Here is a 14170-nt window from a genome sequence, read left to right as displayed (position 1 = left end):
CAGTGGATATATTGTTCTTTGACTGCTTTGTTACGTGTCCTGTTTCTTTGCATCTGAGATGTCAAAATACAAGTGGTTAGACTTTCTAGGCAATCGCGACTTAGAACTTGTGGAACTGAGGTATTTTGTTGAAAAATGACAATGATATCTCCCACTTGTCTGTTTAGCGCCTTTTGCAGGTCAGTCCCTGTGTAACTCATTTACCTTGTCGTCTTAGAGATTCCGTACACTGCCTGGGATCTTTCAGCGGCTGATGGCAGAGCCCGGATGGCAGTCCAGCTGTCCGTGCTTCTTGCAGTCCTCATGCTGCCTACACGGAGTCGTCCCACTTATCATCTTTTCCCTTGTGTAACTTGTCCTGTAACGCTGCTTAGTTAACTGGAAACCAGTGTGGATTTCACGGGACTGAGCTAGCAGATCCTCTCTCTGCACATTTTTAAGCAACCAAGGGTCATTTCAAATGTGGACAAGGAGCCAATGTGTGGATGTGCTGAGACGTCTTTCCAGGTCGATGTGAACCCAGGTGTTCTGTCCTTGCCCTGGTTTCTGGTGCTGGTTTTGCGAGTGCTGTGCGTGCCTGCTGTTGGAACCGGTGCTGTTCCTGCGGATACTTGATGCCAGACGATTCTTGGTAATTTTGGTGATTAAAACCGCGTGTGACAGTGCTCATCGTTCCTCGTGTGGGTTGCCCCTGAGGATCCGTAACGATAGTGAGAAAACTGTTGGCTGCCTGAGTGGCAGTCAGCTCTTTCTCCTCCTTCCACCCAGTTACCTTTTTTTACAAGGAAGAATTCTCTAGGGGTTGATTCTGTGTGGGTTTTTTGGATAGTTGCTGTTACGTTTTCCTCTGATTTTTAGTAGGCGCTCAAATAACGGTCGTCTCGGTCTGATTTAGACCGTCTGTCACGTCACGTCTCACTCCCTCCCCTCTTCTCCTCCCCTCTGCAGGACGACGAGGTGGTCCTGCAATGCACCGCTACCATCCACAAGGAACAACAGAAACTGTGTTTGGCCGCAGAAGGGTTTGGCAACCGACTCTGTTTCTTGGAGTCCACTTCGAATTCCAAGGTGGGATAATGCCTTTTGAGGCTCCTCCGATACTCGGGTTCTACTAGTGGTATTGAAGTTATTTCCAGGCTCTCTGTTATTGTCTGTGGAACAGATACACGGAAGGGGATTTGAAAATGTGCTTACTATTCATTAAACAAATTTCTGGTTGAGTCCCAGCTTTTTGCAAGCAAGTCAGGTGAGGTTGTTGACAAGAATGAGACTGAGCCCTCGCCCCCATGGTGTTTACATTCTAGTGGAAAAGTAAACAAGTACATAAATGGTGTAATTTCAGAACTAGGGGCTATGGGGAAAGCAGAATAATGGGGATAGAGTGATGGCGAAAGGACTCACCCTTTCATGAAGGGTATTTGGGGAAGGCATTCTGAGGCAGTGACACGTGAGCAACCTGGAATAAACTGAGAGAGAGAGTGAGCGGTCCCAAGTACTCTGGAACATTCCAGAAAGAGGAACCATGTGCTGCCTGGGCTCCTAGTTAGGAAGAGGCGGTCTCAACCAGAACTGGTCACCCACAGCCAGGAGTTGAGGTTTCTTTCTAAGATGAAGGGAGGCCATTGGAACCGGTGAGTGGTGCCGTTTGATTTAGACATTGCAAAGATCATCTTGGCTCTTAACGTGAATGGAGGATGTAGAGAGAGCAAGCATGGAAGCAGGGAGATGGAAATCTGGCTGGGAGCTGCTGGTTCTTCGGACTGCAGTGATGGTGGGGGACCTGGGGGATATTGAGAATATGCCTTGGGGATGTACATGATGTGCTAAAAGACCAGACATGTGGAAGAAGGGAAAGAGGAAGACGTCTCATGGGTAGGAAGTCATCCAGAAATCAGTCCATGTAGTCTCCTTTTCTGCAAACTTTTTGTTCTATGGAGTCCTTTGACAGATAGTCTCATTCAGCTGTTGCAGTAAGAGTGTGTATAGTTCTTGCTGTCAGATTCACTGTACAGATGGGGATGTGGGAAGCTCATAGAGGTCAGGTACTGTGCCTAAAATGCTTAATGTGACCCAAAGCCATAGTGTTAGCAATGGTTTTTCATGCTTATGCCTTGGCCTTTTGGCTTCAAATCCCTGATTCTTTCCTGTATACCACAGTACCTCTTTGGTTATTCTGTGAAACAACACTGGGCAATGTATACATATGACTCATTTATTATAATAAGTCAATGCCAAGTAACACGGTTAACATTGTAATAGCAGGTGGCAAAACATGATGCGTTTGATGGCCGTGCTTAGATGCGTTTTTGATTCGAGAAGTGGTTATGGAGCGTTCTGTTGTACAGATTACTGTGATAGGTGTCAGTTGTGAAAAGTATTCTCCTTAGGAAGAAAATATTAAGCATTTTAACATTTAGCACGTCCCCTGTGGTTTCTGATATTCTGTAGTGGCTAGAACCAGGCACACCATTTAGCTAGCTGGTTTTGACTTTCACATTATGTTGAACACTGAACGTAAGAAACAATAGTTCTCTTGTTCCTTTAATGTAAGAGCCGGGGTTTCTAACACGAAAAACAAATGCTCCTGGTTTGTAGTAGGCATTTCACGTGGTGATCAAGGCATTGATTAGGGTGAGGCATCCATTTAAACTGGTTGGTTCCTAGGAGGGATACTTGACACTCCCATTGTTAACTGAGGGTGTCCTCCTTAGCCGACCATTTTGACCATTTTTGTTGTCATCCTATTTCATTCTTTTCTAGCATCTTTGCACATTTGCATGTAGGATGAGATACTGAGATTGTTTATCAAGTGTGGAATGAATGGCAATTGAAACAGCAATTGAAGTTCAGTAATTCTAGTCGAACTTTTTTTTTTGTAAGTTCTTACAACGTAAATACTACTCTAACTTGAAAAACCCCTAGTATGTCATTGTTTTTTTTCTTTTCCCATAGTTCCATTGGTCTTTGTTGTCCCCGTGCCTTATGTCCTTGCTGTACTTCTCTGCCAGCTGAAATGCTGCTTGTCCTCAAAGCCTATTTCAAATAGTCCCTCTTCTGGGTTTGCTTTTTTTGAAGATCCCTGAGTTCTGTTCTCTGCGCTTAAGTGCTTTGTTTATTCTTCTGTTATGTTGCCAGTTGGGCTTAATTCTGTATAATATCCGCACCACCTTCTCACCTACTCTCAGATACATACATCAGCTTCTGAAATCCCTGAGGACCAGAGCATATCTCATTTATTTTCTTACCTCTTTTCGCTTAGTACCAAGCACAGTGCCTTGAACTAGTAAGTCATCCACAAAATTTAGTGGATCATTAAGTTTGAAAGGGGACTGCTAGTCTAAGCCCAGTTATATCTTTTATTGACTTTTAATTTTCTATAATTACAGAGAGTCAAAACTCAGGATCTCCGTTCATGTTTAAAATATGTAAGCCTGGGTTGAGATGTGTTTTATGCAGATATATCTGGATTTGAGTTTCATTGGTGGGTAATGGGAGATGGCCCTTCCCCCCCCGCCCTTCCTCTCAAGTTTGTTGTCTCCTACATTTATTAAAATGGTGTAGAAAACAAAGTTGTTGTTGGCAGTGAGTAGACAGTCACTGTAAATTATAAATTATATACGTGTTCCTGGAAATGATCCTAGAAATGTCTTAAGCTACAGAATCTTTTAATCAAAAGCAGGACTGACTTTTTCCAGAAGACTGTTTCATGTTCCTGGGATATCTCTTCATGCTGATTTCTGCCTGAAAGAGGATGGATCATAACTCCAGCATAGGTTTTCCTGTAGAACGTGCAAACATCAAATCTGATGATATGCAACTAGTCATTCTTAAATTATAATCATGCATACTTACTGTGCATTCTTTATATGAATGATTTTTCCTTTTCTGTCCTTTACGAGTGAGACATTGGGCTTTTGCTTTTGGGAACCTAGTCACTTTCAGATAGACTCCCCTTGTTATCGTTTGAGGGGGAAATGAGAAGGTGTCAGAGAGGCATAGGTTTTCATCTCCACGAATCCTGACATAGAAGCAGGCAGAGCTTGGAAGATAGCAGAACTGTCCACACAGACAACATACCATCTAGAATAAACTAGATGACATGTTGTCCCCACATAGGGTGTCCAGACGTGTATTGCGAGAAGGGGAGGAAAGGCAGCCCAGTTTCTGTCGTGTCCAAAAATCGGTTACATGTCCTCCCGGAGGACGTGGTGGACCAATGTGGAGACAGCAGCTGAAACCAGGAGGGGATGAGGGAGACATGGTAAAGATGAGCCAGGACCTGTTCAAGCCCCTCCTAGACAGCCTTGCTTGGAGGAGACGTGATCGAGAATCAAGTATGGATTGAGCAGAGGCAAAGGATGGGGAAGTATCAGGTAAGGGGGGGGGGGAACAGAGCCAACGGCTCTCATGAGAGCATGGTTGTTGTTTTGAATACTGGGTGAAAATAGAAGGATAGGTTACTCTTGAGTCACCTCCTTTTCTATGAGAAGGCGCCTTCCAGTTCTAGCTGTTTATCTGCTATTTCCTTATTGGCTGTGAACATAATTCTGCTCCTGATTGGTGTCTCTTTTTATTTTATATAAATGTATACCTATGTATACTGCACATATACTGTCTGTCTATCTATCTATCTATCTATATAATATATAAAACCATTATATATACATGTATCACTATATGTAATTATGTGTAGCTTCTGTATAATAATGAGTGGAGTAATCTACTTTATATTTATTTACATAATTATTTGCAGTTACCTTTTACATATAATTTATATATATATATATGTAATTTTATATGTATATATATATATACATATATATATACATATATATATGTAATTTTATATGTCAAAGAGACAGAACAAGGAGCATAATAATATTTATAGGCACTGCAAGTCCACCAGATTTAAAACTGTTACATGATGTTCCAAAATGAACCAAAAGAAATTCAGAGAAGAGAGCTGCTTTAAGGGAACAGAATAGATTATAAACTCAGAAATAAGCCAAGTGGAGAAGAGAAAGATTTGAAAAGAGTTGAAAGGTAACAGGACAGAATTATAAATCATGGAGAAACTAACTTTAGAAATGGAGACTGAACTAGAAAGGACACGAGAGCATATAAACCCATGGGTAATGCCTTAAAAATAATAGAAGATGGAAAAGTGAAAACGTATTAAAAAAAAAATCCAAAGGAAATGAAGAGACAAAAGCACATGAGAGACTTCCAGGTTCCTGTCCAGCTTGGAAGGTCACCACTCTGTCCTAACAAGTAAAAAGTTGGGCAAAGTGTAAAATCAATAACCCTTCTTAGATCCATGAGACAAGTGAGGTCACAGCAAACTTCTATCCCCCAAATCGGAGAGACTGACAGGCAGGTACAGAGAATCACAGCTCACGTGACCAGCAACCGCTGCAGAAACCAGTGCTGGGTGGGAAAGCCTGGATTGGAACTGGGAAATTGCCTGAGGCTCAGTGTGGACCACCATGAGTTAGAAAATGCAGGGGGATCCAGCTATGCAGGGGCCCCACGCTTTTGTGATTTTTACCTCCTGGGGTTCTACCAGGTTCTCACAGTGAATATTGGAGAAAAATTCCCTTGTACTTCTGCCAGGGAGAGGGAAGAAGAACCATTTTGAAGTGATCCAGAGTATTATGTTCTTAATAAGGTCTGCCCTCCAGAGAGACTGTTTTGCCAGAACTCAACCTGTTGGGATTGTATCAGTGACTAACGTAACTGGGGGACGGGAAATACCCAATTCCAGCCCACTCTTGCCATCCTGTCCCACCTAAGGGGGGGGCTGAGAAACATGTGAAGTTCACAGTCCAGGGGCACAAGCTCACTGAGAGACTGAGACTTACTGGCACCCTCAAACACGTCCTCCTCTCACCCCTTACCATCACATTACTAAAGGCTTGTTGACAGCAGTTCCCTTTACCCAAAATATCCTGTGTGGCTATCAAGAAAATCACATACTAAAAGGCAACAAACACAGTTGGAAGAGACAGAGCAGGGATCAGAACCAGACTCTAATATGGCAGCAGTGTTGGAATTACCAGACCAGGAATTTAAAACAACTATGGTTAATATGCTAAAGGCTCCAGTTCATAAAATAGACAGCCTTTGAGAACAGATGGGCAATGTAAGCAGAGATGGAATTCAAAGAAAGAAAAAAGAAATGCTGGAGAACAAAAACATTGGCAGAAATTAAGAATGCCTTTGATGGCTTATTATTAGACTGGACTTGGCTGAGCAAAGAATCTGTGAGTTTAAGGATATCTCCATAGAAACATCCAAAACTGAAAAGGAAAGAGAAAAGGATTGGATTAACCTCCCCCCCCCCACAACAGGACAGAATATTCAAGAACTGTAGGACAACTACCAACGAGCTCTAGAAACATGAAGAAAGGAATAGAAGAAATATTTGAAACAGTAATGACTGAGAATTTCTGCAACTTAATGTCTAACATCTAACCACAGATCCAGGAAGTTAAGACAACACCAAGAAGAAGGAATGCAAAAACCCCACTACATGTAGGCATATCATTTTCAAGGTACGGAAAACTAAAGATAATGAAAAAATCCTGAAAGAAGCCAGAAGGAAAAAAACCTTTCCTATAAAAGATAAGAATTTACATCCAATTTTTAAGAAAGAGTGGAAGCAAGAAGAGAATGAAATATTTAAAATGTTGGGAGGGAAAAGCTGTCAACCTAGAATTCTGTATCCTGCAAAATTGCCCTTTAAGAATGAAGGAGAAAGGACTTTCTCAGACAGACAAAAATTGAAGAAATTTGTTGCCAGTAGACCTGGCTTACAAGAAATGTTGAAAAAAGCTCTTCTGCAAGAAGGAAGCTCAGAAACTTGAGTTTATATAAAGGAAGGAAGAAAGCATTGGTGAAGGTAAAGTTAAAATTTTTCATGTTTCTTATTCTTAATTGATATAACAGATAAAAGTGTGCTCAGAGGAATAACAGCAATTCTGTATTTGCCTGTGTATGCTTACGTGTAAGTGAAATGAATAACAGCAATGCTACAAAGGATGAGAGGGATGAATTAGGATTATTTTGTTATGAGGTATGTTCACTATCCACGAAATAGAGTATAATGTTATTTGAAAGTGGATTTGGATTAGTTGTAAATGCATTTTGCAGACTCGAAGGAAACCACTTTCAAAAAGTAAACAGAAAAAAAAAGCGTAACTTATATGTGAAGGAGAGAAAATAAAATCATATGAAATGTTCAGTTAAAGCCAGTAAAGGCAGAAGAATAGTGGAAAACAAAGGTGGAGAGAAAAAATAAGACCAACAAATAGAAAACATAAACAAATATGGTAGACCTTAATCCACTTATATCAATAATTACTTCGAACGTCAGTGGTTTAAATGCACCAATTTAAAGACAGAGTATGTCAGAGTGGATAAAAAATGACACCCAACTCTTTCTTGCCTACGGGAAACTCACCTCAAATATAAAGACACATAGATTAAAAGCAAATAGATGGAGAAAGATATATATCATGCTAATAATAATCATAATAAAAAGTAGGAATAGCAGGCTTCAAGGTAAGGAAAGTTATCGGGGATAAAGAAGGGCATTACATGATTATAAAGGCATCAGTTCTAACAATGCTTAACATGTATGTGTCTAACAACAGCATCAAAGTCTGTGAGGCAAAAATAGAACTACAAGGAAAAAAAAATGAATCCATTGTCTTGTTGGAGACTTCAACACCCCTTTATCAGAAATGGGGAGATCTAAAAGGAAGAAAGTTGGTAAGGGCATAGTTGAACTACACAACTCTGTCAATCAACTGGATATAATGGGCATGTATGGTTTCCTTCATCCAGCAATAGCAAAATACACATTTTTCTCAAGCTCGTATGGACACATTCACCAAGATAGACCATATTCTGGGCCTTAACATACAACTTAACAAATTTAAAAGAACAGAAGTCATACAATATCTGATCTCAGGCAACAATTGAATTAAAATAGAAAGGTGAAAAATGTCAGAACACTTGGAGGTTAACACGCTTTTAAATAACACATGGTTAATAAACCTGTGATAAATTAAATAATATTTTGAACTAAATGAAAATGAAACCACAACTCATCAAAATTTGTGAGATGCAGCAAAAGCAATGTTTAGGGGGGAAATGTAAAGTACTGAGTGCATCTATTAAAAAAGAGGAAGATCTAAAATCAATAATCTAAACTTCCACCTTAGGAAATTAGAAAGAGAAGAACAAATTAAGTCCAAAGTAAGCAGAAGAAAAGAAAAATAATTCGAGCAGAAGTCAATGAAATTGAAAACAGAAAATCAAAGAAAATCAATTAAAAAATTGTTTCATTGAAAAGATCAATAAAATTAATAAGCTAGGCAGGCTAGCTAAGAAAAAAGAGAATATAAATTACTAATACCAGAAACAAGAGCCAGCACTATAGACCCCATGAACATTAAGAAGATAATAAAGCAATATTATAAATAATTCTATGCCCACAAATTTTATAAACTAGGTGAAATGGACCAATTCCTTGAAAGACACAATCTGCCTAAATGCACACAAGATAAAGACAATCTGAATAGGCTGATAGGTATTAAATTGAATGAGCAGTTAATAACTTTCCATACTAAAAGCAGCAGGCCCAGATGGATTCACTTGTGAATTCTATCAAACATTTAAAGAAGAAACCACATGGGTTCACTGTAATCTTTCAGAAGATAGAAGCAAAAGAAATACTTCTTAACTTATTCTCTGAGGCCATGCTTACTCTAAAATCAAACTGACAAATACATTGCAAGAAAAAACAAGAAATATAGATCAATACCTTTCATAAACATAAATATAAATAAAATTATTAGCAAATTGAGTCCAACAGTATATAAAAAGAATTATATGCCATGACCACAGACGGTTTATTATCCCAGGTAAGCAAGGCTAGTTCAAATTCAAAAATCAACTCCTATAATCTATCACATCAACTGAGAAAAAAGGAAAAATCACAGGGTCATATTATTAGGTATAGAAATAGCATTTGACAAAACCCAACACCCATTCATGGTAAAAACTCTCAGTAAACTAGGAATAGAGGGGAACTTTCTCAACTTCATGAAGACTGTAGAAAACCTACAGCTAACATCTTAGTATTGAGAAGCTTGAAGGTTTCCCACTAAGATCTGAAACAAGCCAAAGATGTCCACTCTCACCACTGATTGTCAACATTATGCTGGAAATCTTAGCTAATGCAATAAGATAAGAAAGAGAAGGGACACCTGGGTGGCTTGGTCAGTGAAGTGTCTGCCTTCGGCTCAGGTCATGATCCCCGGGGTCCTGGGATTGAGCTTTGCTTTGGGCTGCTTGCTCAGTGGGGAGTCTGCTTTTCCCTCTGTTCCCCCACCCCATGTACTTTTTCTTTCTCAAATAAATAAAATCTTTAGAAAAGGTAAAGAGAAATAAAAGGCATACAGATGGGAAAGGAAGAAATATAACTCTGTTTGCAGATGGTCTGCTTATCTATGTAGAAAAACTGAAAGAATCAACTAAGAACTAAACAATTATGGCAAAGTTGCAGGATACAAATTTAATATGCAAAAGTCAATTACTTTCCTAAATACGAGCAATGAACAACTAGAATTTGGAATTTAAAACATAATACCTTGGGGCGCCTGGGTGGCTCAGTTGGTTAAGTGTCTGCCTTAGGCTCAGGTCATTATCCCAGGGTTCTGGGCTCGAGCCCAGTGTTAGGCTCCTTGCTCAGTGGGGAGCCTGCTTTTCCTGTTTTCTCTGTCCCTCTGTCCCTCCTCCTGCTCCTGCTCCTTGGCTTGTTCTCTCTCGTCTCTCAAATAAAATCTTTAAAAAATAAAATAAACACAACCCCCCCCCAAAAAAAACCCCACAAAAACTTAGTTATAAACATAAGAAAGTATTACAAGATCTGTAAGATAAAAAACTATAAAACTCAGGTGAAAAATATCAAATAAGAACTAAATAAATGGAGAGATATTCTGTGTTCATGAATAGAAAGACTCAGTATTATCAAAACGTTATTTCTGTCAGACTTGATCTTTAGACTTAATGCAATGCCTATCAAAATCCGAGCAAGTTATTTTGCAGATATTGACAAACTATTTATGAAGTTTATTTGGAGCATCCAAAGACCCAGAATAGACAGCATAATATTGAAAGAGAAAACACAGTTTTCTTAAAAAGCTATAGTATTAAGGACAGTGTGTTATTGGTGAAAGAATGTGCTAGTAGATCAGTGGAACGGAATAGAGAGTCCAGAAATAGACTCATAAATATAGTCAACTGATCTTTGTCAAAGAAACAAAAGGAATACAATGGAACAAGGGTAGCTTTTCCAACAAGTGGTACTGGAATAACTGGACATTTTAATGCAAAAAAAAAAAAAGAATCTAGACAGACATTATGACCTTCACAAAAATTAACTCAAAATGAATCGCAGACTTTAAAATGCAAAACTGTAAAATCCTAGAAAATAACATAGTAGAAAACCTAGGTCATGTCGGGTATGGTGATGACTTTTTACATAAAACACCGAAAGTGGGACCCATGAGAACTCATTAAAATTAGAAACCTGTGCTCTGGGGAAGCCAATGTTAAATGAATGAGAAGATGAGCCTCAGACTGGGAGAAAAAACTGGCAAAAGACACATCTGGTAAAGGACTGTTAGCCAAAATATCGAAAGAACTCTTGAAACTCAAAAGTAAGAAAACAAACAAACTGATAAACAAGTGGGCCAAGCACCTCACCAAAGAAGATGTCCACATGACAAATCAGCACACGAAAAAATGCTGCATGTGGTATGTCATCAGGGCAGTGCAAATGAAAATGAGATACCGCTAGACCTGGTAGAATGGCCTGATTCCAGAACTGGCAACACCAAAGGCTGGTGAGCAACAGGAATTCTCCTTTATGATCTGTGAGGATGGAGACTGGTTCTGCCACTTTGGAAGACAGTGTGGTGGTTTCTTACAAAACTAAATATACTCTTGCCATGATCCAGCGATTGTGCTCCTTGGTATTTACCCAAAGGTGTTAAAAACTTACGTCCACACAAAAACTTGCACGTGGGTGTTGATAGAAGCTTTATTCATAATTGCCAAAACTTGCAAGCAATCAAGATATCCTTCAGTAAATGAATGGATAAACTGTAGTATATGCAGATGATGGAGTATTATTCATCATTAAAAAGAAATGAACTATCCAGCCACAAAAGGACATGGAGAAAATTTAAATACATACTAATGAGTGAAAGAGGCCAATCTGAAAAGGCTGTGAACTGTATGATTCTTGCTATATGGCGCCTGGAACAGAAAAAACTCTATAGACAGTGAAAAGATCAGTGGTTGCCAAGGGTTAGGGAGACGGGAAGGATGAAAAGGTGGAACATGGAGGATTTTTAGAACAGCAAATCTGTTCTGTATGATAATATAATGATGGATGCGTGTCATTATATATTTGTCAAAATTCATAAGATGGATAGCACCAAGACTAAACCCTAATGTGAACTATGGACTTTGGGCAATTAGATGTGTCACTGCAGGTTCATATGTCGTAACAGATATACCGCTATGGCGGGAGATGTTAATAATGGGAAGGCTGAGCAGATGTGCAGGCAGGGAATGTGTGGGAAAATCTCTGTACCTTCCATGCAGTTTTGCTGCGAACCTAAATCTGTAAAAGATAGTCCATTTATGGGGGCACCTGGGTGGCTCAGTTGGTTGAGTGACTCTTGAGTTCAAGCATCATGTTGGGCTCCATGCTGGGCATGGAGCCTGCAAGAAAAAAAGAAAAAAAATTCTATCTATTAAAAAACAAACAAACAAACAAAAACCACAACAGAACATGTTAGAAGAACATCTAATGTGCTTATAGTAAAAGACCCTGGGAAGAATACCAAAGCTCAGGAACGCTTGCTTGAAACTACACGTTGAAAATGCATAGCGCATACCTTGGGAAACCAACTTCTTCTCTGGCCAACGCAGATATTCTAGTAAAGTATATTCATTAAAGGTAAAGAAAAAAAAAATCTGTGGAACCCAGACAAAAAGGCAAGTCACTTTTAAAGGAAAGGAGGTCACTTGTCATCAGATTTGATGATACCAATGCTTTGTGCCAAGTGAAAATGGAGTAATGTATTAAGAAACTCAAGGAAAGGAAATTTGAGTCGAGGATTCCAGCCAAACTGACTTTTCATGTAAAAGCCAGAAACCAACGATTATGAATGTGAAAAAATTTAGGGATATTGTTTCTGTGAGCCCTTCTTGAGGAATTTACTGGAGAATGAGCTCCAGTAGAGACTCTGGCGGGAGGAGTGGCTGGAAGCAGGCGATGTGCCTTGATTCCAGTTGTTGAGACTCCAGATGATTGTGAAGGAGAGAGCATCACGCGACTCAACACTGTGAAGTTGGTAAACTACCAAAAATGGGAGAAGGGTGGGGAGAGTTTGCAAAAAGTATATTAAACTTTCATATAAATAATTGTAAGTGGACTTGACTGACCTATTAAAATACGAAGAACTTAAGATTTTAGGATTGATTAACAAAGCCAAATGTGACATTATATGTACTAAAACAGATACAGAAAGTACAAATAAAAGGATGGACGAAGGTATGCTAAGAAGCACAAATAAAAATAAAGTGCATTTCTCAAACTCATTATTGGATAAGGCATCATCCGACCAAAAACCTTGCAAAGAGACAAAGAAGGGTATCTAATAATTTTAAGGGGTATACTTCTCAGTGAAAATGAAGTAGGTATATGCACCCAGTAACAGAAACCACTTCCACAAGCCAGAAACTAAAGATTCCAAGAGAATAGAGTACAAATTCATAATAGGAGATACAACACACTTCAGGTAGAAAAAATAAGTAAAATGCTTAGTATAAAAGCTCAATGAGGCTGACCTTATGAGACATGTCAAGACCCGAACCTCAGAGTATATGTTTTTAAAAGGTTCGCATAAAACATTAAAGAATATTGACCATATTTTAGGTCATACGGACACTCACAAACACAGTAAATTCAAAAGAGTGGCAATAATATAAACATCAGTCTAAAGAAATAAAACTAGAAATTAATTTTTCCAAAAAAAAATAAAAAACCCAACACCCCACAGAAGCCCCTTTGACATAAGAACTAAAAGGTCACACTATCTTGAACATAGTGAAAATGAATAATGATGTTGTCGAATATGTGGGACACAGCTTAGAAAGTTATGAGAATAGAGATTTTAGCATTAAATGTATATACCACTAAAAATGAAAAAAATAAATGAATTAACCATGTTAAAAACTAGAAAAAATAACGGAGTAAACAAAAGAAAGCAAGAGGATGGAATTAACAAAGTAAAAAGGAAGTGGATGCGTTAATTTAAAGATTGGTTCTTTGAAAAAAATCAATAGGCCAACCACTAATTCAATAAAAAAAAAGCACAAATATTCAAATATTAAAAGTTTCAGGGCGCCTGGGTGGCACAGTGGTTAAGCATCTGCCTTCGGCTCAGGGCGTGATCCCGGCATTATGGGATCGAGCCCCACATCAGGCTCCTCTGCTGTGAGCCTGCTTCTTCCTCTCCCACTCCCCTGCTGTGTTCCCTCTCTCGCTGGCTGTCTCTATCTCTGTCGAATAAATAAATAAAAAAAATCTTTAAAAAAAAAGTTTCATAAAGGTAAGAGGGGGATAATGATAGAAACAGAGGAAATTAAATCCTAAGAGACCATTTGCTCAATTATATGAAAGTGGATTTGAAGATCTTCATGAAATGAATCATTTTCTAGAAAAAATTAAATTTACCACAGAAAATCTAAACAGGCTAATTATCAGATAAATAAAGCAGTAGAAGAATTTTCTGATAAATACACCAGAGTCAGATTATCCTTACTTATGTATATTATCCAAATTATTCCAAAGCCTAAGAAAGAAAACCTCCAAATTTATTTCATCAAGTAAGTTATAAAATAGATTCTAAAAATCTTTAAAAAAATTACTTTGGATAATTATTGATCAGTTTCACTTATGAATATTGATACAGAAATCTGAAAATATTTTTTTAAAGAAACCAATGTTGCATTAAAACATACATCATGACCAGGTGGTTTATTCCAGGAATCCAAGAGTGGCTCAGTACCAAAATACATATGT

At 38.5% G+C, this 14170-nt stretch overlaps 1 protein-coding gene across 1 annotated transcript in view; it reads left to right on the top strand.

The window, feature by feature from the left end:
- Positions 1-477: 477 nt before the first annotated feature.
- RYR2 (ryanodine receptor 2) overlaps positions 478-14170 on the top strand; it is a 528108-nt gene continuing 514415 nt past the window's right edge. The window contains exons 1-2 of the mRNA XM_008689669.1: positions 478-592; positions 896-1068. Of these exons, the coding sequence (XP_008687891.1) occupies positions 478-592; positions 896-1068 (288 nt within the window). The remainder of the gene's footprint in view (positions 593-895; positions 1069-14170) is intronic.

Source organism: Ursus maritimus, unplaced genomic scaffold (genome assembly GCF_017311325.1).
Source record: "Ursus maritimus isolate PB19 unplaced genomic scaffold, ASM1731132v1 scaffold_7, whole genome shotgun sequence".
In the NCBI taxonomy this organism is placed as follows: Eukaryota; Metazoa; Chordata; class Mammalia; order Carnivora; family Ursidae; genus Ursus; species Ursus maritimus.
Note: the sequence above shows the minus strand (reverse complement) of the source record. Positions and strands in the feature narration are given on the sequence as shown.